General features: G+C 35.8%; 1 protein-coding gene across 1 annotated transcript in view; it reads left to right on the top strand.

The window, feature by feature from the left end:
* TLL1 (tolloid like 1) overlaps nucleotides 1-21,276 on the top strand; it is a 153,570-nt gene extending 132,294 nt beyond the window's left edge. The window contains exons 18-21 of the mRNA XM_016197761.2: nucleotides 1,760-1,887; nucleotides 11,686-11,899; nucleotides 16,843-17,093; nucleotides 18,237-21,276. Of these exons, the coding sequence (XP_016053247.1) occupies nucleotides 1,760-1,887; nucleotides 11,686-11,899; nucleotides 16,843-17,093; nucleotides 18,237-18,368 (725 nt within the window). The 3' untranslated portion in view covers nucleotides 18,369-21,276. The remainder of the gene's footprint in view (nucleotides 1-1,759; nucleotides 1,888-11,685; nucleotides 11,900-16,842; nucleotides 17,094-18,236) is intronic.
* The last annotated feature ends 2,045 nt before the right edge of the window (nucleotides 21,277-23,321 follow it).

Genomic DNA, 23,321 nt, shown 5'->3' with positions numbered 1-23,321 from the left:
TATGCACATTTGAAGAGTATCCCAAATTGGCTCTTGTTCCATTCAGTTCCATTCAAATATGTTCATGGGTCAAGGGTTTGTTTGTTTTTCCTGTTTTCATTGAGCTATCGACATTGCCCAGAATCATATGCAAGTAGGATTTTGGCCTCTTTTTACTTTTCATGTATGAGTAGAGACCCACGGGGATTCTGATATTTGTAACTTGGTAAAGTATTCTATGAAATCAGCAGGCTGGGGAAGATGCCCAGTTATTTTGCAGATATGGAAGGTAATCCAGAGCAAGAAAGAGTGAGCTTTTGTAGAGTATGCATGTGGGTCATGGTCCACAGGCAGCAAATAAATGTGGATATCCTAAGTCTCTGTTCATTACAGTAAATATTTTCAAGAAAGGATTTTATAGGGAACTCCCTTTTAAATAGAACTATCCAGGTACCCCCAGGAAAGTTCATTTTTACTGCAAGCAAAGGGTTCAGGTTTTCTTTTTCCACTGCTATAGCATGGGCACTGTCCACAGTTCATCAGCGAGCCTCTTGGCTTTGTCTCATAGGCTGTTTGCCAAATTCTGGAGTCTCCACATTTCATCTGGCAAGGCAAAGACGAGGAGCATGGAATTTAGTAAACCCTAGTCAAGTCAGGGTCCAGACTTTAAGGCTATTTTCTTGCCACATGATCCTGCATTGTCAGAAAGGAGCTGAATTTCACCTCCTGTTTGTATCCTCACAAACCCAAACCTCCCTATGGACACCTAGCACCGTTCAGATCAAAGTCTAGCAATAAGGACTGTGACAACGGCACATTCGTGTTGGCATCTTACACTTACCCCGCAGCCTGCAGTGGAACAGGTGTTTTGTCCATTTAGTAAAACATTTCCCCGAAAGTGTTTCTTGGAAAATTTCAGAGAATTTCATTGTATTTGAGAATGGGATAATGGGATACACAATACATAACAACTAATTCACAGTCTAAATCAGGATGTGTAGGGTGCTGCTTCGTACATTACACAGAATGAACAGAGCCTGAGACTATTAGGCGTTTTTGAAGTTTAATATTAACAAGTGGTCCCCTTTAAGATGAAGTTATTTTAATTCTGAAAAACCTAAAAGAAATTTCATGTTAATTGAATATTCTTGGAAATTAGTTTAGAAGCTATCACCATGGCTTGTACTTGTTCACTCATTTCCCCCCCTTACTGTTTCATTGAACTTTGATGAAATTAGGGTTAATTTACTTTAGCAACTAAAATTTTAATTTCTGTATTCAAGTGTGTATTTTAACTAAAGGAGAGAGAAAATTATAAACTCATAACTCATAACTGGCTTCATGATGTTAATTAGCTATCAATGATGTTTCTACTAATAGAAAAAAAATGAATTGAAATAGCATAACCCATTGATTTTTGTTTCTGACATTGCATTAAATATTTTGCACATCCCAAGTGTTGATATCCTTGATTGCCAATATATGTTGCTCTCTGTTAAAGTCTGAGCTTACAGATCCAGCAGTTTAAAATAGTTTATTTTCTTTTAGGCATTTATAAAATTCATTGTAAACACTTAATTTCATGAAAGCAAGAAAACAAACATTGCTTGATTGTGCTCAGCAACATGTGTGCCAGAGCAGATGAGTATGATAACAGAGTGGAGTGATAATTAGTTAGTATTCAGAAAAATCTTTCAGCAGGGTAGTGGGTAAATAGGCTGCTTTCTTTTTGGTCCAATACTGATTTCTACACCAATTGATATTATCGTTATTGGCACAGCTGAATGTGAACAGAAGATCCACAGTCCGAGTGGCTTTATCACCAGTCCCAACTGGCCAGACAAGTACCCAAGCAGGAAGGAATGCACGTGGGAAATCAGCGCCACTCCAGGCCATCGAGTCAAATTAGTAAGTGAGCACGTCACCCATCTTTTATTAAGCTGCCTGCCCAAGTCTTTCATGGCTAGCACACAAAAGTAAAGTGAATGTTTATTTAATTGAATTGAGTTAGTCGGCAGATGGAAAAGATTTTCTTTTTTATGCTTTCCTACTAACAAGAAACAAATCCCTGATTTCCTACATCAAGGTGGTGGTAATGGTAGCCATCAACTTCTTGTATAGTGATCTTATCCTGATTGCTTTAAAAGGTGATGTTTCTAAATGGAGAAAATAAAAAAAGGAACCAAGAAATCAGCAATTCAGCAACAGCTATAAAATAAGTATTCACTTAAACACAGCATAGTAAATTCTACTGACTGTGTCCATTCTATATGCCTCATATACAGAGCATATGTATCTTTTAGAATAAAACTAATTTTGTTTTGTGGTTTGTGAAATATTATTTTTGCATAATATAGTTGCCCTCTTTAGATAGATACTGATATCCTTAGACTTCTCCCAAATCCAAATATGAATGTAATATTTGTCCTCTCTACTATACTCTTTGAGCCTCGAATTCTGTCCTGGTCATCTGATAGTATATATTAAGTTTCATTTAATACTGAATATTTGAAGAGTATAATTTTAAAAAATAAAATTATAGGAATATAGAAATTTTAACAATTTTCTGCAATATGCTGTTGTCAAAAGCCTGAGGGAATGCCATCTAGGCTCAGGATAACCTGTTAGTCATAGTAATAAAGGACAAGGTCCTCAGTCCTGTCCAAGGTCCTGATTGAAAGGATCCCTCTCTGAAGCTATGGGGTGAGATAAGAGCCTGCATTTTTTTCAGCAGTGCAGTAAGCTAAGGGAATTGACAACATAGATTTTTCCCGAAGAATTTTTTCTGTGTAGATCCAGATTTTGTCTGGTATTAAAGTCCTCTCTGAGGAATTTCCTTTTCTATTTTGTGTAGATTATGTCTGTGTAGTGTCACTATTTAAAGACATTTTCATTGGGTATAGAATTCTAAGATGACAGTTTTATTTTTCTGTCTGCACTTTAAACCCTTGACTCCATTATTTTCTGACTTTCATTGTTTCTAATAAGTCTGTTATAAATTTTCATTTTATTCCCATGAAAGTAATGATTCCTTTTTCCTATGGCTGCATTCAACATACATTTTTTAATCAGCAGTTTGAATTCAGTGTAGCTAGGGGTGTGTGTGTGTGTGTGTACGTGTGTGTTAATTTATTATTCTCAGAATTCTATGAATTTCTTGCATCTGTATTGTGGTATCTGTCATGAACTTTTGAAAATTTTCAACCATTTTTTTTACAAAATTCTTCTGCAGTATTGTCTCTCTTCACCATCTTGGGCTTCAATTGCATGTAAGCTAGGTTGTTCCATGTTATCCCATAACTCTTGGATGCTCTCTTATTTTTTTGTCATTATTTTTTAGTATAAGTTTCAGTAATTTCTATGAACCTATCTTCAAGTTCCTCGATTATTTCTTCAGCTGTCTTGAGTCTACTGATAAACTTTTTAAAGGAATTCTTTATCTCTCTTATTATGTTTTCTATCTCTAGCATTTCCATATGACCCATTACTGTAGTTCTTATGTGTATTATTCTACTCAGGCTGCCATGACAAAATACCATAGAGTGTCTAAGACAACAAAAATTTATTTTCTGGAAGCTAGAAGTTCAGGGTCAGGTACTGTCACTGTTGACATTTGGGGAGGCCTCTTTTCCTGGCTTGTAGATGGTGCTTCATTACTCTGTCCTCACATGACCTTTCCTCTGTGTGTGCATGGAGGGAGAGAGAGAGAGAGAGAGAGAGAGAGAGAGCTCTGGTGCCTCTTCATCTTCTTATAAGGACACTAATGGGATTAGGGCCTCACCCTTATGACCTCATATAACCTTAATTACCTTCCTAAAGGACCGCCCTCCAAGTGAAGTCACATTGGGGTTTAGAGCTTTTACATATGAATTGAGGGGAAGACAATTTATTCCAAAACACAATCTCTCAGCTGAAATTTCCCATCTATTTTTGCATGTTGTCTACATTTTTATTAGAATCTTTAGCAAATTAATCATAGTTACTTTAAATTCTGTTTGATAGTTTAAACATAGGGGTCATGTTTGAATCTGTTAACACTGATATTTTTTTCTTGTCTTTCTATGTGTCATGTAACTTTTTATTAAACACCAGACATTATGTGTATAATAGTAGAGACTTTATGTCTGGAAGTAGACACAGCTCTTCTGTTAGGCTATTAGTGTACATGGGAGGGAGTGTTGTCGATCGAATCTAGTCAGTAATTGAGCTGAGTTTGGGTTTTCTTTTTCCCATGATTACCTTCACTGTACCACTGGCATCAAATTCCTTTTTCAGAGATGGAAGCCTGAGATTTCAGAGGCACTTTGTCAGTGTTTGGCCTTTGTCTTTAGCTTCCCCAATTATATCCACCATGAACTGTGTCCCTCTCCACACTTTCTCCCTTTCCCAGTGGTAGACTGCAGTTTCCCATTACTTGATGTTGCTAGTCTGGTGGTTAGCGCAAGGGGTTCTCTATCGTTTTAGCACAGCCTCCTCTTTAGATAGGCTCTGTGGTTTTAGGTCTTTGGGCTTGCCTTTCTCAGTGGTCCTGTTGTTGTCTTTGTGGCAACCAAACTCCACCTTATAGCTCTAGTTGGTCTTCCATGGGAGAATTTCTTTGCCCTCTCGCAGTTATAGTAGACCCCCAATGTTATTGGTATAGGAACTTGTGCCCAGGACTTCCCCAGACGCAGAAGTGTTTTTTGTTTTGTTTTGTTTTTTTATACCTTTCCCTTGGCCACACTAGGTCTATACCTTTGCCCTGGTGGTGATAGGTTTTTCTGCTCTACCCCCAGAGGCTTAAGGCTTTGTTTCTCAGAAAAAGTTGCAACAGGGCTTTATGATTTTCTCACAGCAGTGACCTGTTCCCTTTTCCAAGCCTGTAACACCAAGGAAGTCACTTGGCCATCTACTGCTCTTCCCACAATCTTCCTCATGAACAGAAGATTGAGGTCATAGAGAAGAGCCTGTGGGTGGCTGCAAACTCCCTGTGTCTGCAGCTCCTAGGGGTTTTATACGCTTACCCTTGTTCACACCTGATCTTTACCAACCCTTTAAGAATTGTAGCTGAATGTTCCTTACCTAGTTGTATGGCACCCAGAATCTCTTCCTTCTGTAGTCTGTTCCTTTGAACAGGTGCTTATGTCTCATCTATCCTTGGAGGGGCCTGAGATTCAGTGGATTTGATACTACTTGGTTGACTGGTGACTTCAGTTCTTGGATGTGTTCAGCAAAGTTGTGATTTTTTTTTTTCAGTTTACATGGGTTTTTCCTATTTGAGTAAAAGTAACACTATTTTCAGCTTTTTATATCCAAGGGGAAATAGAACTGATATGCCTCAATTTGACAGTATTATATCCATTCTCAAGTATATGCCTTCCAGCTTATTGAACATCCCTTTCAACTCTAAGTCTGTTCTTTTATAAATTACAGGCTTTATTTTTCATGCAAATATTTTCTTGAGGATCAGGCCATAAAGCACGTCTGTTCAACAATGGTCATACTTGCCATTATCCCAAGAAGGTAATTTTTGGAAGGAAAAGGAGAGATTTAATGCAAATTTGGATCTTTGTTTTAAGTATTTAACTTCTTGATCTTAGTAGTAGTTACAGTCTAAGCCAAGTTTTCTCAAATATTGGCATGCATCAGAACAACCTGGAAGACTTGTTAAAGCACTCACTTTTGCCACTCCAAGTTTTTTTAATAAGAGCATAATACTCATTCCACTCTTTTTTTCCATTAATCATGTTTATATGAAACGTGACTCTAAATGTCACTCTAAGAATCTGGATCAGTAGATGAGAAAGCAGTCTCAGGCAGTTTAGGTGACTTGGCAAGTTTATAAAACTAGTCTGCCTATAATACCTTCAAGCCCAGGCATTCTGTCTCCGTTTAACCTATTTTTAATTATAGCATTCTGCATCAGAGAAAAAAGAAATCCATAATTGCTGTGTATGTGCACATATATAATAATTTAATAAATCATGTCAGTAAGACCAGCTCACAATGATTGACTAAAACAAATCTACAGGAGAAACATGGAGGGATTAGGAACATGTATTTGGAACTCAAAGAGACTTGGGTCTAGATCGTAGCACTTCTACTTACTAGCCATGTTACCTTGGGAAGATACTTAACCTTTAGCCTTGATTTCTTCATCTGCAAAATGGAGCTAATATTCATGAATTTCATGTGTATTAAATTAACTTGTATATAAAGTGTTTGGCATAGTGCTTTATTGAATGACAATGAACATTGATGTATGATATCCAAATACGAATCGTAATTATGATAATGATTAATAATTAAAATTTTATACCATTTTATTATGTAATTCAACCATGATCAAGTTTTTGTGTAGCCTTATGAATTTGAAATTAAATTCTAACAATTAAAAATGTAGCTGATGATTACTTGTCAGAAAACTTTTTCTTTAAAGGGCCAGATAGTAAATAGTATTGACTTTGTAGACTGTGTTGCAACAATTTAATTCTGTTGTTTTATTGTGAAAGCAGCCATAGCCAATCCACAAATGAATGCACATGGTTATGTTCTAATAAAAGTTTAATTACAAAAACAGGCCACAGGCCATATTTGCCCTGTGGGATTTCGTTCATTGACTCAAGCTAAGAAGGTTGGAGTGAAACAGTTTGAAATCATGGTGTCATAGTTGTTTGGGCTCATTTTCCTGAAAAGCACAGAGTGAAAACATTTGGATTTACTTTCTATGGTAGGTAGAATAATTCTCCCCCAACTCCCCAAAATTCCCGTCCTAATTCCCAGACCTGTACATATGTTACCTTACATGGCAAAAGGAACTATAGTTAAATTAAGGATCTTGAAATGGAGAGATTATGCTGGGATATCTGGGCGGGCTCCATGGAACCCTCAGGGTCCTTCCGAGAGGGCGGCAGGAGGTCAGAGAGGAGAGAAGATGTTCCACGGTTGGTTTTGAAGATGGAGGCAGTGGACACGGGCCAAGGAGTAATGGCAGCCTTTAAAAGCTGGAAAAATGCAAGGAAACAGATTCTCACCTGGGACCTCTAGAAGTAACACGTGCTGCCCCCCCATTTTCATAGACTACTGACCTCCACAGCCCTAGGACAGTACATCTGTGTTGTTTTAAGCCACTAAGTTTATGGTCCTTTGCTACAACAGCAATAGGACATTTGCCTTGTTTTTAGTGTGTGTGTAGGTGTGGATTTAATCATGAGATACTTGCTGCATGATAAAGCTACAAAGTAAAAGAAACCTTGGTTGAAAGATACTTGGAAAACTCTTCTTACTAAAAAAGGGATAAAGTTCTGAATGAATAAAATAAGGATCTATTATTTCTGGCTTCGCCCTGTTTTGGGTTTAAGAGACTAAACTGATTATCAAGTTTTGGGGACCTTTTTTATTATTTTGAATGATTCTTTATTAAAAACAAAACAGAACTGAAACAAAATTCCAGGCAAAGAAGCCTACAGCAATAGGTTTTATTTGATGTATCATAGCCTAGGGTTTTGCTAAGGTACATAGCTGCTATTTATAGCTTCATATATGGGATATTTTTAGAAAATAAAACACAAATGTTATATAATTCTCTACCATAAATCCATAAAGAGTGTATTTGATCACAGTTAGAGAGGGTTCATGGAAAAAAGACCTTTTTATACTAGAAGACTGGGGTTTGTATTCCACTGTGCCATTTTTTCCAGTGGCCTCTAATTCTTCCAATATCTTATAGGAAACCAAAGGACAGTTCTTACCCAAAACAGGAAAAGGCAAAAGATGGCTTGGGACTAAGGAGCTCTGAATCTTATTTCACAGCTGCTCAAATTGCATCTGCCTCTTTAATTCTCTCAAATGGTCACGTGGCTAAATTTTATTTCCGCATTAAGCACTATCATTTTATTATCTTGTCCTTTGTGAATAGCTGTAGTGACTCTGAATGGCCTTATCCCTTAGCAAGTGCCTGCGTTTTCAATAAAGGCGCCCCCACAGATGTTCAGACGAGGGGCCTGCCTATGCAAGCCTGGCTGGTGGCCAGCTAGGTAGATTAGGCTTGCTCGGGTGTTCCAGAAACACACAGTTATTCTTTCCACAGCCTAAAATGAGAGTTCAACTTTATTTCTTTTGAAGGGTCTCCTTAATCTCTTGGTTTGTCTTGTGGGAAATATATTAAGATTCCTGACTGAAGCTCACAGTTATTCACTCTTTCTTGGTCTTTCTAAAACCTAGATCAGTGAGCTTAAAATCATAGAACTATAACCATGGAATGAGTAAGGTTTAAGTTTGACTACCAAAATGTCTGTGAAATATTAGTGTAAATGTTTAATAAAAATACTTTAAAATCCCCCAAAAGAGGTTAGTGTTTCAGCAGAAATCAGAGTTCCTTACAGCTCCATACATCAGCCATCCTGCCCTTTGGGAAGCTGAAGGGCCTTTGGGGTATCTAAGTGTCTTTGTGGGACATTGCGGCAGCCTTGGTTCCTGGTGGCTGGAAATGTTCACATTCTGCATTACTTAGACATAGGAATTCGGTACTCAGTGTGTGTCACAGAACAAAGTAATAAATTGTGTATTTCAGTTTATCTTTGGAAACTCTAAAAAGCACTTTTAAAGATTTCTAATTTCTCCTGGGCTCCCATAATACTATTCTATGGCCTAGAAATATTTTGTATTGAGGCAAAGTCTCTAAGCATGGAGGTCCCTCTATGTGGATGTCTCGATGATATTAAGGGCCAGATTAATGAGATCTCAGCATGTGAGTCAGTCGGGCTTTTGCTTGTGTGTGGTAGGCTATTTGGGTTAGGCTGACTGCTGGAAAAGACCACCCAATCGCTGCAGTTTACCTAACAAGCTGCTACCAATTCCAAGAGGAAAATGTATTAATACCTTAATGAATGAGAGTTGTTTGCATTGCTTGAAAATATGTCAGCTACACAACCTTTGCCTAATTTGATTCTTATAGAGTCAGTCTGATTCCATTAGTAATTTGATAAAAAGCCGGAGCCAGTTGGCTCCAAACCAGGTGTCAGTGTGCCCCCCAGCCCACCGGCTCAGTGCCACTTTGAGTAGAGTTGCTGTTCTGTAAAACAGATGTTGTGATTTACTCCAGACATCCTGCGTTTCATTAGGGAGTAAAGTAGTCACTTAGTTATCTCATTCACTTAGTTTTCAATGAACCAATCAATGGACTGAACATGTGTGGTCTGTAAATTGTGGTCCCATGTTTAACTTTTACATAGAGTATGTGCTTTAGAATGTCAGTACCATCATGCTTACAGTTTTCTCTTTTATACTGTATATTTCTCTGTTCTTATGTTTATAGATGAATTATTCTAAATCACATTCAAAAGAGACAATTACTTGGCATGATTTTCAGATACTGTTATTTTCCTCTTGAAATAATATTGATCTTCTAATTCAAAAGCTTGACAGTATATTTAATAACTTTCTCTGGGTGCAGTTAAGCCAATTTTCTCTTATTGATTTTTTAACAGTTACAAACTGATATTAGGATGGAGCCCAGCTGGCATGGCTCAGTGGTTGAGCGTTGACCTACCAACCAGGAGGTCGAGGTTCAATTCCTGGTCAGGGCACATGCCCAGTAGGGGGCGTGCAATAGGCAGCCGATCAATGACTGATCACTGATGTTTCTTTCTCTCCCTCTCCCTTCCTCTCTTAAACATCAATAAAAAAAAATTTTTTTTCATTAAAAAGATTGGAGATGTGTACACAGGATAATAAGAGAAGCTGAGTACTATCTCGTGAGAGAGAAAATCTGCCTTTTTGGTCAGCCGCTTCCAAGGCATTTCCACTCATGGGTTTGGACATAAACATGGGATAGGTGGGTAGGCAAATGAATGGACTTATTCAGACTTATCTAGATACTCAGCCAATCATCCATTTAGGTTCTTCTATATCCCATGTCTACTCTACTCCATTCTCTGCCACTGGATTACAGAAAGCAATAAGTGGCAAACTCCTTCCGTGACTACATACTTTGAATATTGTGTTTCAGGATAATTAAACTGTTCACTATATTTTCCTGCTCTGTTTTTTTGTTTCCAGTGCAATTCTTCATGCTATAGTCTTTTTTTCACTACCCAGTGCCTTTGGTCAAATGCAGTGAACATTCCTTTTTACCCATAATGATTATAACAAATAATGATTCTCTAATGTTTATTTGTTATAACATTTTTATTTACACTTTTTAGAAATTAGAGTTCAGTGGAATGAGACATGAAAGATCAGTCCTTTCTTTTATTTTATTTCTTTTAAAAGTACCTTTCATTCCTTTCTCCTCCACCCTAGTTAATATAAATTGCTTCTTTTATTTATTCTCTTACTCCCCCAAAGTCAGAAGTGCTAGTAAACAGTGGTGTGGTATGGAATAGGTAAGTGTGGCCAACACTGAGGGAGAACTCTTCTTTCTTTTTCTTTGAAAATTCCAAAATGCATGTCAATTAAACAGAATTATGATGACTTCACAAAATTGCATTAAAGAAAACATGTATATAAAAAGTTAATGTGCAAATATTATGTGCTTCAGGGATTATAGCAAAATTAACAAATTTTCAAATATATTTTAATTTCTTTAGGTTTCTTTTCTTTTCTTTTAGCTTTCCTCTATAGACTTAAATAGTGATGGCTTATTTTTGAGTGTATGATGGTTTCTTTTCTGGAGGGAGGAAAAAACCTTAATTGATAATAACCTGGAATTCCTGGAATTATTAATAGTTTGGACAATGTTATTTTCAGTCCATCTCAATTAAACTTTTCTTTGTGATATTTAATGTGTTATATAGTTAATGCATTTTGATTTTAAGAATTTGTGAAGACCTACACATAAAAATTACTACACAGGTAAATTATAATGATTTTTAAATAGCAAAGACTCCAAATATTAAAATAAGTGTCCCATCTGTCTGAAAGTAAATTTTTAAAAAACTAGCCTAAAGTCATCTTAATATTTTCTAATAATGTGGGTTGTAAAAGCTAAATAAAGAAACATATAGTGAAAATACCCTTTGTTTTAATTAATCTATTAAGATTTACTGCATTTAATTTTTGTCAAAATATGATAATTACTTTATGGATTTTTCTTCTTAGTTTAGGCACCTAAAGGTAGGATGATATTCAATAGTTTATTGAAACCAGAAGGAATCCATTTTTTAATATAATAGTTTAAAATATTCTGATGCACTCATAAAAAATTCAGAATTAAATTTGAAATGAAATGTGTTATTCTAATTTGTCTAAACACTGGTGTAGATTTCATTGCAATAGTATAATTAGTTATAATAGTCAAATAGTAGACTTTCACATGGAGTTATTACATTTTTTCCTCATTTTGTTTTCCTATACCTTTTGCATTCTGTTGATTTTACAGCCCTTTCAATAGATGTGTTATGTATTAAATCATTTGCATGGCCTGAACATATTTAAATGATCTGTATTTCTGCTTCAAAAACCAGAACCCACTTTTAATAAGTGATTTATTCCTTCCTTCCCCCCTTCCCCCTTCCCCCTTCCCCTCTTCCCCCCTTCCCTCCTTCCCCCTTCCCCCTTCCTTCCTTCCTTCCTTCCTTCCCTCCCTCCCTCCCTCCCTCCCTCCCTCCCTCCCTCCCTCCCTCCCTCCCCCTTCCTTCCTTCCTTCCTTCCTTCCTTCCTTCCTTCCTTCCTTCCTTCCTTCCTTCCTTCCTTCCTTCCTTCCTTCCTTCCTTCCTTCCAAAACAGGCCTTTAGTGAGTTTGAGATAGAGCAGCATCAAGAATGTGCTTACGATCACTTGGAAGTATTTGATGGAGAAACGGAAAAATCACCAATTCTTGGACGACTGTGTGGCAACAAGATCCCAGAGCCCCTAGTGGCGACCGGAAATAAAATGTTTGTTCGGTTTGTTTCTGATGCATCTGTTCAGAGAAAAGGCTTTCAAGCTGCCCATTCTACAGGTAGGCAATTTAGGGCCCTGCTTCTCTTTTCTGACTAAGATCCAGGGTTTTCTTCCTGTGAGTGCAGTGGATCCCCGGCACAGCAGAAGAAATCTCACTGAAGCGTGTGGGAAATACTGAGAACCACATAGCATCCCACCTAAATAGCTTTGTAGTCAATGAACATTTAGGAAGGAACCCAATAGTTTGGTCTGATTCATGTAAATGTATTCAGATTTCTAAAGATTTCTATAATGTATTTCATATTAACTGTAACAGTTTGATTTATATGTCATATTTAACAGAAATCTCTAGCTTGGTGTTCAAAAATTATTCTTTAAGCGCTACCTGGTTAGTTTTTGTATTAATGCAATTTTGTAAATCAAATTTGGGATTCATCTCTTTGTTTTACAGAGCCTTATTTGTTTCCCCTTTTACTTGGAATGCAACACAGTAGTCCTGTAAACCTAATCCCTAACACGGCTCACAGATTACAGCTGTTCTACAAGTCTTTAAGAAATAAAATATAATTTAGAAAAATATAGAAAATTTTAGGCAAAGGTGTACAATAATATTTTTATAACTTGGATCCAACTTAATAATATTATTCCAAAAGTGTTTAGGAAATGTCCTTTTTTTCAGTTGTTTTTTTTTAAATCAGTGAATTGCAGATGTTTACTAAAGTCACTTAGCTTATAGTGACACCTAGTGGTGTTACCTATGTATAAACTATTGAGACACTAAGAAATCTCGGTGTAGAAGAGTACAAAAATAAACTATATCAGTGATTTTCAACCTTTTTCATTTCACAGCACACATAAATTAACTACTAAAATTCTGCGGCACAGCAAAAAATATATATATTTTTTACCAATCTGACAAAAAACAGGTACAATTTTGATTTATTCACACCAGACGGCTGTGTTGGCTGCTGTCATTTATTTATTTGGCAATCTAAGGGAAAAGAGGTCAGTGTCCCTGACTAAATAGTCAGGTACTGCATGTTTAAAAAATTCTCGTGGCACTCTAGTGTGCCATGGCACACCAGTTGAAAATCACTGGTCTATATATTCATCCATAAAACAGTCTTAGTGCCGTCATTTTTGTCACAGATACATGCCGATTGCTTTTGCTTTCTTTTTGTTTCATTTTGTTTTAGAAATCAGAATTTTAATTATTTTCTTGTCCAAAATTATTTTTCACTCCAGTATATTTTATTATGAGCATTAGATTTACATTGAAGTCTGTCAGAACAATGATATTGTCAGGATATTTATCTGATTTATACTAGTAATGACTGGACTCAATAATTTTTTGTGGTTAATGTAAATATTTTGATTTGAGAAAAATCATTCATAGATCATAAATTTCATACTAATGAAGAATTTTCCATACATTTGACATTTACTTTTAAATATTTTTCTGATAACTTGTCATGTGTTGAAGGGGTGGAAAAACTGGAATCCCATTATTCCATCAGCATTCTTCTGATAGTACAGAGTTCATAATATATATAAATATATATATGTTTAATATTTCTGGCTATCACAAGTTCCAAGAATGCAGTGTGAAAACATGTTGTCAAAACTTTCAAAATAGCTGATGATATAATATTTTTAAATTCTCTAAGTATAAATTACCCTCTTTTAGCTTGATAAAAATTTTCATTACTAGGGAAAACTTCTCTTTTTATTCTTTGTGAATGGAAGGTAAAGAATATATTATGTTCTGTTGTGTCAGTACTATGCCATTACCTACCCAAGAACTTGGGAAAATATAATTTCTTTGGATCTCAGTTTCTTCATCTGTAAAATAATAATTTCAAGGTTCTTACAGCTATAAAATTCCATGACTCCTTAATTTGCCTGGCATCTCCTCATGGAGCCTATTTGCAGTGTTTGTATTACCATTAAGAATCCATTGGTAGGATCTAATTCTGTATATATTTTTATCTTTTTGAAATTTTTAAAATTTAAAAATTTTCTAATATAATATTAAAGTTGATATTCAATATCATATAATTTTATGTGTATAGCATAATTGTTAGACATTTATATAACTTATAAAGTGATACCTCCCAAAAGTCTAGTACCCACCATTTTAGGCATATATATATATACTTTACAAACATTGAATGCTCAAAAGAGCTATATGATGTAGATATTTGTATTTTTCAGATAAAGAAATTGAAAATCTAGAGAACTTATTAATTTGCAAAGATTTCTAAAATTACTTCAAAGCCTGGATTTTATCCTAATTCTGTCTCCAAAGTTTATGTACTTTTACAATAGTGTATTTTCTCCTAATGCACAAGTTTTGGATTAAGAAAAAAACTGATACAAAATGGACCACTATTATTTGAAGCAATGGGTAGACAGTAAATGCTTCCTTATGTAAGTTTTAAACAAATCCTCTGTTCAAAGAGTCTAACTGATTAGTCTCATTTTAATTCTCTATGCAGTTCACATCCATTCAAATACCCATGTGAACAACATCAATCTCACTTTGTTAAGCAAAATGTGCCTTGGATATTGCCCAATCCAGCACTGTCATCTCAGAAGTGAGGATTCTGAGACTAAAACTTAAGTGACAACCACATAACACGGAAAATAACAGCTGGAATTAGAGTCCTGGCTTTCCAACTTTTTCTCATTTGCTCTTGTCAAAATTTTGTTTGTGGTTTTTTCCTTCATGTATGAATTTCTGCCCTTACTTAACCAGCTTTCTTGGAATTTTCTGGGTAGATTTATTTTATACTGCTGCTTCCTAATAGCCATATCTTGTGAAATATTCTTATGTACTACCTACTATGTATTTCTCCCCAAAGCTGTCTTTTTAACAAGTTTATTTTATTCTGTAGTTTTTCATTGAATATTTATTTAGCACAAGTTTTAGATAGATACTGTAAGGTATTGGTAATTTATAAGGGAAAATTAGGAATTTGGGGAGATAGGAAAAAAGAAGGAATTATTTCCTGTGGACAGCTTATAGTATGATAAGTTAAACTGATTTTCAGACATTTCTGAACTTCTGCTTGTCACTCAGTTTCTACTAACAAGACAGGCAAGTCTAATATTACATCTCTCTACTTTTTTGCTATATATATAAAGCGCTTATGCATTATTTACTGCCTCCTAGAATACATGTGGCTATTATCAATGGTTCCTAAAGTATGCATTTTAATTTGCTTCTCTAAATTACATTTCTATATACAATTTTAATTTTATCCATAAGAAAAGCTTCTAAAATTATAAATTTTGAAGCCAGGTGATTGGAAATATGCTTTATATAGCTTTCTGGCTACTTTTTCTCAAGCAATACTGTCCAAATCTGCAGGAAATGGACTTTATTGGAGAATCTTGTTTTCCTCTTACAGTAAGTCTGATTTCTTATAGGTCCAAATTTATTTTAATCAGGGAGAAAATGGTATCATTACAGTTTAAAATAAACTAAGTGTAGAAAACAGATCTTCCCAATAACAAAATCCTGTGTATTCGCTCAGTGGATACAGCTATAATACCAAACTGGGGGGGGGGGGGGGCGCAGAATGTGGAGAGGAAATATTTTAAAACATGGTATGGTGGTTTGGTAGCCTTTTCTGTAGCACAAATCATCACACTATTTGTCAATGCCATTTAAAAATCAAGTGATACATCATTATGCTCCTTGGAAAGGAAATTATTTTGATCTAACTCAAATTAGACTGCCCACCACTAAAAGCATTTATAGGTCAAATTACAGGACCTCTCCTGTAATTTAATATTTTACCAGGAAAGAAACAAACTTGTCTTTCCAAATTAAAATGAAGACCACCCCTGGGCTTCTCATCCCTTCTTTTTAAGTTTCTTATTGAGCTTCGTTTTCCATTTCCCAGAATTCTGTAGAAGATGCTCTAGAAGCTTACAAAGTGTTTCAAACAGTCGATTTTAAAATGGTATTGCTGACATGCTGAACTACTCTGTTTATAGTTTTCTGACTTGGTAAGTGAATAGGGGTATTTGCAGGAAATGTGTATACTCTATTTTAAAATCTTCTTTTAAAGCACCCGTGTTAAATGACATATTGAACATATTTCAAAAGCCTTCATAAGGCCCTGGCCAGTTCGCTCAGTGGTTAGAGTGTCAGCCTGCAGACCGAAGGGTCGAGGGTTCAATTCCTGGTCAAGGACATGTACCTGGGTTGCGGGTTCCATCCCCAGTTCAAGTCGGGGCAGAGGCAACCAATCGATGTGTTTCATACTGATGTTTTTCTCTTCGCCTCCCTCCCTTCCATTCCCTCTAAAAAAATCAGTGGAAAAAGTATCTTCAGGTGAAGATTAACAACAAAGAAAGAAGCGCTCATAAGCCACTGCCATCATGCTGCCTATTATTTTCTGCTCATGGAATTTCCCTCAGGGCATATAAAAATGATACCTCTTGCACATAATTGCCAAATGTTCATACTTAAAAAATGTATCCTGCGTGCCTGGCCAACGTGGCTCGGCAGCTGAGCGTGGACCTGGGACCCAGGAGGTGGCGATTCGGTTCCGGTCGGGGCACATGCCTGGGCTGCCGGCTCCGTCCCCAGTCGGGCGGGCAGGAGGCGGCCGAAGAGTGACTCTCATCACTGATGTTTCTCTCTCTCCCTCCCCTTCCTCTTTCTGAAATCAATGAAGATATATTTTTTTAAAAAACTTATCCTGTAGACTAAATTCTCCCTTTTTTTTCTCGGTTGGAAAATTCATTCCGGATTTTTTACTGTGAGCCATCCACAGGAACCCACAGGACTCACAGGATCCACAGGATTATTTGAGTGGCTCATAGGAATGCAGATGTGCACTGAAGCAAATAAACAAAACAGGAACTTTTTGATTTTCAGATAGAAGTGAATTTAGAAGTTAGAGAGTGGTTAAACTCCACTGAAACGGAAATCGGACCTGTTAAACTCACTGAGCTTACTTGTTTCATTTTTTCTCCCCTGGGCAGAGTGCGGTGGCCGACTGAAAGCAGAACCCAAACCCAGAGACCTGTACTCGCATGCTCAGTTTGGCGACAACAACTACCCGGCACAGGCCGACTGTGAATGGCTGTTAGTGTCAGAGCGGGGCTCGCGACTCGAGTTATCCTTCCCGATTTTTGAAGTGGAAGAAGAAGCTGACTGTGGCTATGACTATGTTGAGCTCTTTGGTGGTCTCGATTCAACAGCACTGGGGCTTGGTCGATTCTGTGGATCAGGGGTAAATACAGTACCGACAGGATACCATAGCCGTGATAAAAAATACCTTATGATTCATGATTGACATGTGGAACATACACAAAACAGCAGTGTTTTTCCAAAAATAGTTATATCAAATTAATGGCTTGACACATTGTAACATGCCTCACCACTTCTTACCACTTCCCTTCTCCGGTAACTTGCTTGATAACATCAAATGAGACAGATCAGTTTGGTAGTTATAATTTCTTCTTCCTGTCCACATTCTAAATTTTATAATATTGGTTTTATAGTGCCATAAATATTTAAATTTTTAATAATATAAAAGGAATATACTTAAACACACATTTGACAATGTTGTCACCTTCCTAAATTAAAGCATAAAAGAAAAAAGATCATGTCCATCATTCAGACTGACATTCTCTTTTCAACAAATACATTTGGTGGGAGTAGATGGGCCACCACTGGTGTTTGGACTCAGCCAGATGTTGTTCAACTGCAGGGTGTCACTTGTGCGCAGGACAGAATGCCAGGAATAGATCAGAGTGTGTCACCATGAGAAATAAAAAGAAAAGCTTAAGGTTTTCTCAATGCTTTTTTTCCCAGAACTCACTGCATCAATATCAAATGGTCTTCTGAATATATATTTTGTTTCGAAGACATTAGTCCCATTTTTTTGATTGTCTGTCAGTATCAATTGTTTAAATAATACCATCAAACTCCTGTCCAAATAGCACCTGAAATGAAACCAAAAACCTTCTTGGACTTAGATTATTAAAACAAGAAGGAATGGACAGTTTGGATTCTGGAAGTGACTCCGCCTGAACAAGTTTAATGTCTCTTCACCCTCTAATTTATTTGTAAATCAAAGGAACTTGGCTTTAAAATGTGAGAAAAACACCAAGTTCCAGAACTTGGAAACAGACTTCAGTGTGTTCAAAGCCCAGCTGCAATACTGACTAGCCCTGTGATCTTGAGCATGTCATGTGCTTCCCTGAGACTCAAGTTTTCTCATCTGTAAAATGAAGGGATCACCCATCTCCACTTTTCAGGATTTTAGGGGGATTAAATTATATACCAAAAAAAATTCCCAAGCATAAATTACATGAAAGAAAAGGTGACTCATTCTGTTGTTTGCTTATTTGTTTGTTTGTTTTTTCTTCAGCCACCAGAAGAGATCTATTCAGTTGGGGATGCGGTTTTAATTCATTTTCACACTGATGACACAATCAACAAGAAGGGATTTCATATAAGATACAAAAGCATTAGATATCCAGATACCATGCATACCAAATAATAACTAATACCAAAACCTCCTTCAGAAAATAAAGGAATGTGCGTATTGGAGAGAAGACATCATTTTTAAAAAAAATTAAAAATGAAGAGATTAGCACAAATGTTTTATATAATGAATTTGAACAGAAGATAACTATATGACCAGAATTATCTCTGTACTGAAAGAGAAGTTTCCAGCAAACCCTGATCAGCATTACCAGGATTGTTGAACTCCAGGCTTGGCAGTATAAATAAAGCTGGTGGAAGGGCATCGCTTGCTTCAAGGGCACCCCACAAGCTTCTGTTCGCAGCTTGACACAGATGCCTCACAGTTCGGACAATTGGGCTCAGGGTCTGTGGCCCTGCAGAGTGTTCTTTTGACAGCTTTGCAAGATTCGGGACAAATAAAATGATCTTGCAGGTCATAAACTGGAAAACCCTCTCCTTGTTTGTTAGGATAATTGCTTTCACTTTGTATCTTGGACACAGTGTAAACCAGATCCATGTAAGATGTTGTGGAATGGGAGTCTTTAGAGGGTGATTTGTTCTTTAAATGTAGGTGTGTCCAGTGTTTGGGAACTGGAATATTTCAGCTTCATTATTTTCACTTGCAGGCCAGATAAACCTCTTTGAAACACACGGCATCTTGAGACCACTTTATTTTACTGATATTTTGACAAGTTGGAAATGTCAGTAGTTTCTATTATTGCAATTAAACTCTAGACATCATTTATTTAAGTCCTGGAAAATGCCCAGTTGATTGGTAGACTCAGTTCTTTCAGCGAAAGTGCTGCCTTTTCACACCAAATCCAAGAAGCCTTGTGATGTCTTATGAACTTTATGAGAAAACTCCCAACAGGTGTGAACAGGATTCTTCAAAATGACTGCCTGGATGGTTCATACTCAAGTTACCACTGCTGCTATTGTCTTTCTTTTGTTGTCGATCTGTTGTAGTTGTTATTGTTGATGTTAATGGTTAATGTTGTATTTAAAAAATGAAATGAAGTGGAAGTAGGCCTTGTAAGAACTGAAAGATCTCTCTCTCTTTTTTCTTCTTCCTGGAATTCACTTTTAAAAAAATGCAATGTTGGAGAAAGGATTTGTTTCTGAAAGACTTTCTATGGTGCTATTCCACAAACATTTTTTTAAACCAAGTTTTTGACCTTTGAGCCAACCACCTGTAGACTATGAATGTCTCCCTATGTTTGGCTGGTGGCATTTGAAGACTAAAGACTTGTGAAACGTATCAAGAGCATATCATTGCAAGGGCAGCACTTGTCCTGTGGAACAACTACTCGTAATGCCTTAGAATTCTTGCACATGATCAAACAGATCCTCCTAGAAACACATCTTTTGAAATATTGAACATAATAGTGTATGTTAATTAGCAGCTCTATGAGGAAAATCCATTTCTGTGACAGAACATTGGGTATAAATATGTTGACCTGCTTTTGTTGTAGAGAATGATTTTCTGCTTTAAAGCCATGTGTGTTTTTAATATTAATGTATGTATATGTGAGCTTGTCTGAGTGAGTGAAGCTATAAGAAGATGAAAAGTAGTGGGTGGTTTGAAAAGTTAAAATTTATGTGCCAAGTTCTACTAGAATCCTGTTTGCAGTAGCACCTTTCTTAGGAGGTTTCATGGACAAATAATGGGAACTTATAATTATTATCAACCTGTTAAAAAAATAGCTCTTTTCTTCAGAGAAACTCTATTTTGATATTTTTTTATGTTGATGTAGATTGCTCTACGAAATAGCTTTGTTTCTGTTAGCTGTCCATGAACTTCAACATTTAATAAAATTGAGTATTTTTCATTTTCACAAATTAAACCATACACACAGATGTAGTTTGTTTTTGTTATTGCTGCCCTAAAGAATCTTTTCTTGCATATGAGTTATAATATGTAAATACATTTTTAAAACCAATCTTTTGATCTTATTGAATATTACTTTGGAAATGTATAACTATTGCCTGCAATATAATGAGATTTTAGTGGAGCTGATTTATTCCAGTAACTCCTTCTATATTTTTTCACTAATTTCTGATTAGCCAAAACTTATCAGGAATGGGAAAAGGAAAGGAAAAAAACATGAGCCCCTAGTGTACAACACTATGGCTAGCCTGGGACTGTGCACACCCCCAGCTCTTTTTAACCTTGACGCTACCCTTTGACAACTGTGGTGATGTTCTCATTTTGGTTCAGGAACTAGGCTCAAAGAACCTACATAACATTCCCAGGGTCACAGTGTAAAGTCAGATGTTGAAACTCAGCTTGTCTGATTTAAAAATCTGTGCTTGTCCTACAAAATGTAGTAGAATCAATCTTGACATATATATTTAGTAGACTTTATTATGATGAAACTTTTCCACATTGAGTAAATTTTAGGGGTGAATTATAGTAAAACTTTCAGGTTAAACCTATTTCTCCTTTTGGAAACAGCATGACAATTCGAATATCAATGGTAGATAGCTTTAAGGACCACAGTTAGTACTAGAAATTAAAACAACAACAAAACTGTAGTTTGAAGTTAGTAATCATGGGCTTTTTGTTAAAATAAGTACATTAAGTTATTCTATCTGCTGTGGTAGGGAAATGTAGTGTTCTACTCTAAGAAATAATATGGATATTCCAGTTGACATTAGGCTACAATGTGCTGCTTCAACACAACTGAGAAGTTAAAGTAAGAAGGTATTGGGAAAGCATATGGAGATGTTGTCATAACTTAGGTCTTCAGTGTGGACATTAATTTTTATTGTATCTTACGTCAGATACCAGTTCACTGCATATTATGTTTATATTAATTCAACTTTGGCTGAAATGTGTTGTCAGATGCAAATACAGATAGCTTCATTGTTTTGTTAATAATTGTTAGTTTCTGTTCGATACATTTTATTAAATTAATTTTGTAAATTATTTCCAACCCCTACATTAGTATATTGGTTGGTCTCTCTATTGCCACAGATCTTACTCCTATATGTCCTGTACACAGAAAAAACTCTTCCCACTTCATATGATTTTATTCAGTTATTTTTAAAAGTCATTAGTTTATTACCATGCCTGAACGTACCCAAATAAAACAACGCTTTTAAAGAAATTAATGAAAAACAGCAATTATATTTTCAAGTCCCCAAGTGTCCCCTGCCTATATTGGCTGGAATTTTGCTATCTAAGACTAATTTTAATATATCACAGTATCAGACTCAAATTCTGTCCAATTTTGTTTTTAAATATCTCAGTCTCTTATTTGGTTTATATTACTAGTGTATTTTTTATAGTAAGCTTTAAGTAGGAAATTTTGTTCTTTCACATAGAAAATCTATAAAAGCATCTAATGACTAATTATTCAGGAGAATCAAAGTTATTTTTAAAAGAAACATTAAATTACATACTTGCTTAGACTTAGTAAACTATAGGCATGTGTGACATTAAAAGTGACTTTTACTTAGCAATTATCAAAATGTTTGGAAACTTTGTTCAGTGATAATGAGAATAACACTTCTTTTTTGGAAAACCTTTAATACCATTTGTTACATCTATCGTGGGAGGAGAAAAACAGGAAAAATAATTACCTCCGAAAGTTTTATAACTTGAACTGCAGTAATCCCTTCTACTTTATTAGAAAAATGTGTATTATGAGCTTATCAAAAAGAAAAAAAACCTGGTCTGTGAATGAATTGAAGCATTTTATGGTTCAATGCATAGTAAATGGTTGTTGACGAATACTCAGATTTCAGTCCTTCAGTGTTGTTATAAAATTGAGGGATTTTGTCATTAGCCTGGGAGACAACTGTTGGCAAGGCTGGCTCTGATACATGCTGAGATATTATTAGTCACTAATAATCTTGACATCTACTCTTTTTCACTGTCTAGCTTTCAGCCCACCCGTCTTTCACTATCCACCATGGGATTCAGCCTGAATCCAGGCTCACATGTGATTCTAGTCGGCACCATGACACCTAATTCCCGCAGAGACCGATGCAGGATGATTCCAAAGAGATTATAGGCCCTGCGCCCTGCATTTATATGGTCCCTCTCGTACAATATCTTAAATAACAGTTAATGCAATAGATATCAGCTTCTAATTTTAGAAGACTTGGAAGCGGAAATATATTTGGGTTAAACCTTATGAGAATAGAAGACCTAAGAGGCTAATGTACAGCTTAAAATGTGTAGATAGCAGGTCCTGGCAGCGGAGTCTTTGTTGCCAGGGCAAAGGTGTTGAGTAAATAATGAAATTACTTGTGTTGTTATGTGTTATTTCTGTATGAATACAAGCTAATAGCTTCACCAATCCCACTGCCCTTACTCTGCTCTGTCTACCTATATTTTTAGTGTAACTGGAGAATTAGTTATACAGCATTTTCTTTTTGCTCAATTATCAAACTTTTAGAGCATACTTGCCTCTGAAATAAAAATAGCAACTAAGGATATATAATAGTTTTAACATGTGCTCAATGCATCAGTGTATTCTGCAAATTACATTTTAAAAGACAGATCCAATGGTGCTCCTATTCAATAACATTATAGGACAATTATATTAGTTATAATATTTAAATCTCCAACAAATTTAAGGACTAACAAACTTCATATTCATCAAAAGCTCTATTAGGAATTTTTTACAAGAGTAACTATAGAAACTAAGTTAAAAACAATAATTTTCAATCATGATTCCCTCATAATATTTTTAAGGGAGAGTATCGGAATCGGTGGCTCACAGGCATTTAAAATTTAATATCTGTCAGGGATTTTTTGTTTATATCTGACATATTAACTCATTTAATCCTCACAATAACTGTGAGTTATATTTTATTGTCTCTATTTTATGAGGGAGGAAATAAATATACTGGTAATCAAAATAGATATAAATCTCAATAAAAATTCACACTACAATTTCTAATTTAAGGAAAGACATACTCAGATAGGATTACAAGTTTATTTATAAGCTTTTAGAAAGGATGCTTGTGAAACATA

The sequence above is a fragment of the Miniopterus natalensis genome, chromosome 4 (assembly GCF_054644295.1).
Source record: "Miniopterus natalensis isolate mMinNat1 chromosome 4, mMinNat1.hap1, whole genome shotgun sequence".
Taxonomy (NCBI): domain Eukaryota; kingdom Metazoa; phylum Chordata; class Mammalia; order Chiroptera; family Miniopteridae; genus Miniopterus; species Miniopterus natalensis.
The sequence above is the reverse complement of the archived record's forward strand: the minus strand, read 5'-3'. Positions and strand labels throughout refer to the sequence as shown.